This window comes from Chelonoidis abingdonii, chromosome 11 (genome assembly GCF_003597395.2).
Source record: "Chelonoidis abingdonii isolate Lonesome George chromosome 11, CheloAbing_2.0, whole genome shotgun sequence".
Lineage (NCBI taxonomy): Eukaryota > Metazoa > Chordata > Testudines > Testudinidae > Chelonoidis > Chelonoidis abingdonii.
In genome coordinates, this window is record NC_133779.1 from 22162740 (window position 1) to 22168579 (window position 5840).

General features: G+C 60.9%; 1 protein-coding gene across 1 annotated transcript in view; it reads right to left on the reverse strand.

Annotated features, from left to right (window-relative positions):
• The window catches only part of DLG4 (discs large MAGUK scaffold protein 4), a 56286-nt gene that overhangs the window by 11004 nt on the left and 39442 nt on the right, over positions 1–5840 (reverse strand). The window contains exon 12 of the mRNA XM_075071335.1: positions 5174–5276. Within this exon, the coding sequence (XP_074927436.1) occupies positions 5174–5276 (103 nt within the window). The remainder of the gene's footprint in view (positions 1–5173; positions 5277–5840) is intronic.

Genomic DNA, 5840 nt, shown 5'->3' on the forward strand with positions numbered 1-5840 from the left:
GGATGGGATAGATAGATAAGTAGAATAAAGGTGGATGGAGTAGATAGATAGATGGGGGTGATGGGAGATAGATAGATAGATGTGGGGGATGGGATGGATGGATAGATAGAGGGGTGGATATTAGAGGGGTGGTGGGGATGAGATGGATATGTAGAGGGTCGATAGATAGATAGATAGAGGGTGATAGATGATAGAGGGGGGATGGGAATAGATAGATAGAGGGGGTGGATGGGGATGGATGGATAGAGGGGCGTGATGGGGATGATGGATGATAGAGGGGATGATGGGAATAGATTAGCTAGATTAGGAGGTGGATGGGATAGATGGGTTGGGTGGTGGGTGGATGGTAGAGGGGTGTATGGGGATTGGAGATATGATTAGGGGGTGATGGTTTATGTTATGGATGTGGGGGTTGGATGGATAGATAGATAGAGGGAGATGGTCGAGATAGATTGCTGAGGGGATGGTAGTGGAGGGTAGGGGGTGAGAGGGGGGTGGGGATAGATAGTGTAGGATGGATGCGATGGGTGGATGGATAGAGTATGGGAGGAGGAAGCATCTACTGGAGTTGATAGGGGGGGATATAGAGGGTGATGTGGGATGGGGATTGGGATGAGTGACCAGGGGTGGATGTGGCGTGAGAAGCAGGACGAAGCCAGACAGACAATAGGACAGACAGAAATTCCGATACCCCCTTCCGTTTTCTCCTCCAGTGGTGGGGAACCATTCACCCTCATTTCTCACCTCCCGATCCATTCCTTGCCCCCCTCCCCCCAGAGCCTCCCCACAGGAGACCACCTCCCTCAGTCCCCCCGTCTTGTCCCAGCTCTGGTCCTGTTGTGGGAGCTGCTGCCCCCGCCCCCTGGGAGTCAGTGTTGGCAAGCCTCCCCCCCCGCTTTTGTGACTGACTCTTTGTGGCCCGCCCCCACATTTAGGCAGGTAAGGATTTAATGGCTCAATTGCGGGGTGGCTGGGGGAGGGATGACCGGGTGGCACGGGTGTGTGCCAAGGCGTTGTGCACATGCTCGCACGCAACGGTGCACGACGCTCGTGGGACGGCACGGGGAGACCCTGGAAGTTGCGGCTTGGCAAGAAGGGCCCTATGAGAACCCCCCCCAGCCTTGCACCTTGCCCCGGTATGAGTATTTGGCTTCGCACACTCAGCCTCCCCAACCCTTCTGCCCCCAGGTGGTAGGCCGGGTCAGTCACCACCTTGGCCTTTAACCGCGTTCCACTGCCGGCGCTCCACCCGCAGGGACAACCCTCCGAACAGCTCCGCGCCTGCCCATAGCCCCACACCTGTGGGTTCCTGGCCCCACTCCTCGAGTAGCCCGCCGTTTTCCCAAGCCCCACCCCTCGCTTCCTCCACAATCCTCTCCTGCAAGCCTCCCACTGCCCTGGCATGTCCATTCCCACCAGTCCCCCACAGCCACTTCACCTGACACTTTGCCCATCCGATGTCCTCCTTCCCCACTGCCCTTGCCCCCCCCCGGGCGTATCCGCGGTACCGTCTCTTGCTGGGCACAAGCCGATCTTCGTCCCTCCCCGTCTGGGTGGACCCGCCGCGCCTTGCCCCACTCTATCGTCGAGCGTCACCACATGCGCCGTCCCCGAAGCTGGAAAACTCAGATGCCTGTCAGGAAACCCGCATATCCTTCGTCTTGTCGTAGTCAACAGCGCCCTGGGGGGCGGGCTGGGGGTCAGAGACCAGCGTCCGCTCCGGCCCTCTGCTCTACACCACCACCCACTTCCCTCCCGAGCCAGGGAAGACCTAGAGCCTGTGTCCCGCCCCTGCTCTGCTCTTACCGCCCCTACTCCCTCCCAAGCTGGGAGAGAAACCCAGAGTCCTGGTCCCACCCCCATGCTCTAACCCACCAGCCCCTACTCTGCGCTCCCGAGCCGGGAGAGTAACCCCAGGTCCTGGCTCCGCCCCCTCTCTCTGACCGTACCAGCCCCCCCTCCCCTCCCAGGCCAGGAAGACCGGAGTCCTGGCTCCCAGCCCCCCCTGCTCGACCACCGCCCCCACTCCCTCCCAGTGCCGGGGAGAGGAACCCGGGTCCTGGTCCCACCCCCCCGTCTAATCGCGGAGGGACTACACTCCCCTTCTGTGGGCATTGAGATTCGGGCACCGGCTTCCATGCATTGAGGTGCAGAGTCATGGGTTGTTCGAACAGGCAGGTCGCTTGGGGAAGTGGGGTGAGTGTGTCGTGGGACAGTTGGGCGGTTGTTGTGTGGGGTTGTGGGGGTCAGTGGTGGGACTGGGAGGGCTTTTTGAGGGTCCTGGGGGGGCTTGTGTGGGTCACGTGATGGGGTTGGGACGTTCTTGGGGCTCTGTGGGCGGGATGGGTAGTTTCCGAGGGGTAGGGGGAGCTCTTGGGGGGCCAGTGTGGGGCAGTGGAGGGTGGGGGTGGAGGACTTCAGGGTGGGGAGGCTCCTGGGGATCTGTGGGGGATGGCGGGCCTGGCGAGGGCTCGGAGCGGGCTCTCACCGGATTACAAGCCCGCTTGGGGTTGCTGCGGACGACGCCGTCCCGAGCCAGGCGCTGTCATCAGCCCCGCAGGTGTGATTTGCCTCGAAAGCGCGTACCGGGGGAGGGAATGAGGGTTAGGCCAGGTGATGCTTCGGGCTGCCCCCCACCCTCGGTCCCCAATCACCTGGCCAGTGAGACGTCTGTCCGGTACAACCTGCCGTTGCTCACCGCCCGCCCCATCCGCATCCTCTGCCCGCACTCCGTCTCCATGCCCTCACCATCCCTCCATCCTCGCCGCAAACCCCCATCCCTCTGTCCTCCATCGCCCGCCCAACCTCCATTCCCCATCCTCTCCGGTCCATTCTCCCCTACCAACACCCCATCCATCCACCCAACTCCATCCCTCCCTCCATCCCATCTCCCCAACCTCCATCCCCATCCCCTCATTATCCTCCGCCTATGCAACACCCCATCATCCACCCACCTCATCCCATCCTCGTCCTATCCCCAACCTCCATCCCCATCCCTCGTCTCTCCCGCTATGCAACACTCCATCCATACCCATCCACCTCCTATCCCCTCCTCCACATCCATCCACCCATACCTCATCCCCTCCTCTCATCCATCCTCCCCGCTATGCAACACCCATCCATCCCCAACCTCCATCCCCTCCCCATCCATCCACCCAACCTCCATCCCTCCTCTCCATCCTCTTCCGCCTATGCAACACTCATCCATCCACCCATACCTCCATCCCTCCTCTCCATCTCCCCAACTCATCCATCCCCTCCATCCATCCTCCCGCCTATGGCAACACCCATCCATCCACCCACCTCCATCCCCTCCCTCCTCCATCTCCCCAACCTCCATCCCCATCCCTCCATCCATCCACCACCCAACTCCCATCTATCCATTCCATCCACCCAACTTCATCCCCATCCTCCATCTTCATCCCTCCGTCCACCCACCCAACACCCCATCTATCCATTACATCCACCACCCTTCATCCCCATCCTCGTGCCATCCCCGCTCTGCAACACCTCACATCCATCCTCCAACCTCCATCCCTCCTCTCCATCATCCCCCCACCTCCATCCCATCCTCCGTCCATTCCGCCTACGCGACACCCCATCCATCCACCCAACCCTCCTCCGCATTCTTATCATCCATCCATCCACACAACACCCCATCTATCCATCCATCACCCAACCTCTATCCTACCTCCATCCATCGACCCACCCAACACCCCATCATCCATCCATCCACCCCAACCTCTATCCTATCTCTCCACATCCACCCACCCAACATTCCCATCTATCATCCATCCACCAACCTCCATCCCCATCCCTCCACCCACCCAACCTTCATCCCACCCTCCGTCATCCTCCCACCCACCACCCCGTTCTCATCCATCCACCCACCTTCAACCCCACCCCTCCGTCCATCCTCCCACCCAACACCCCATCTACCCATCCATCCACCCACCTTCAACCCCACCCCTCCGTCCATCCTCCCACCCAACACTCCATCTATCCATCCACCCATCATCCACCACTTCATCCCTCCATCTGTCCATCCACCCAACACCCCATCTATCCATCCATCCACCTAACTCCATCCCCATCCCTCCATCCTCATCCCTCCCTCCACCCACCCAACACCCCATCTATCCATCCATCCATCCAAACTTCATCCCCATCCCTCCCTCCATCCACCCAACACCCCATCTATCCATCCATCCACCCAAACTTCATCCCCACCCCTCCATCCTCATCCCTCCGTTCACCCACCCAACACCCTATCTATCCATCCACCCATCCTCCATCACTTCATCCCTCCATCTGTCCATCCACTCAACACCCCACCCATCTATCCATTCACCCACCCATCCTCCATCACTTCATCCCTCCACCCATCCACCCACCCAACACCCCATCTATCGATCCATCCACCCAACCTTCATCCTCACCCCTTCGTCCATCCTCCTCCATCCACCCACCCAACACCGCATCTATCCATACATCCACCTAACCTCCAACCCCATCCCTCCATCCTCATCCCTCCGTCCACCCACCCAACACCCTATCTATCCATCCATCCATCTTCCATCACTTCATCCCTCCATCCGTCCATCCACCCAACACCCCACCTATCTATCCATTCACCCACCCATCCTCCATCACTTCAAACCCCCATCCATCCCACCCACCCCATCCCTCCATCCACCCAACACCGCATCTATCCACCCAACCTTCATCCCCACCCCTCTGTCCATCCTCCTCCATCCACCCACCCAACATCCCATCTATCCATCCACCCATCATCCATCACTTCATCCCTTCCTCCGTCCATCCACCCAACACCCCATTTATCCATCCACCCATCATCCATCACTTCATCCTTCCGTCTGTCCATCCACCCATCCTCCATCACTTCGTCCCTCTATCCATCCCACCCACCCCATCCCTCCATCCATCCAACACCCCATCTATCCATCCATCCATCCACCCATCATTCATCATTTCATCCCTCCGTCTGTCCATCCACCATCACTTCATCCCTCCATCCACCCAACCCCATCCATCTCTCTCCAACCCCATCCACCCACCCAACCAACCCCAGATCCATCCAGCCACCCAAATCCCGTACCTCCCTCCACACCACCCAGAGGCGGGACACGCCTCCAGCCCCGCCCAGACTCACCATCAGGTTTATACTGTGCGATGATCGTCACCGTCTGCCCAGCATTTTTCAGAGCGATGGCAGCCTGCTCGTGGGTTGCGTTCCTGAGATCCACCCCGTTCACCTGAGGGGAGAGAGAAGCCACATCAAGGGGGTGGGGAATGGGACACAGGGCCTGTCCCCTCTCAGGGGCACCAACTCCCACCCGGCCCCAGGGCAGGGACTGGCTGGCTCAGGGGGGCAGGGAATGGGGCAGAGGCCTGTCCCCTCTCAGGGGCGCCAGCTCCCACTCGGCCCCAGGGCAGGGACTGGCTGGCTCAGGGGGGCGGGGAATGGGGCAGGCGCCTGTCCCCTCTAGGGGGCGCCGGCTCCCACCGGCCTCAGGGCAGGGACTGGCTGGCTCAGGGGGGCAGGGAATGGGGCAGAGGCCTGTCCCCTCTCAGGGGCGCCAGCTCCCACTCGGCCCCAGGGCAGGGACTGGCTGGCGGGCGGTGAGCCGGCGCCCCTAGAGGGGAAGGCCCTGCCCCAGTTCCGCCCCCCTGAGCAGCAGTCCCGCCCTGGGGCGGGTGGGCCAGCGCCCCTAGAGGGGACAGACCCTCCATCTTCCCGCTCCCTGAGCCAGCCAGTCCTTGCCTGGGGCGGGTGAGGAGCAGCGCCTAGAGGGGAACCTCCCTTCCCTTCCCCTGCC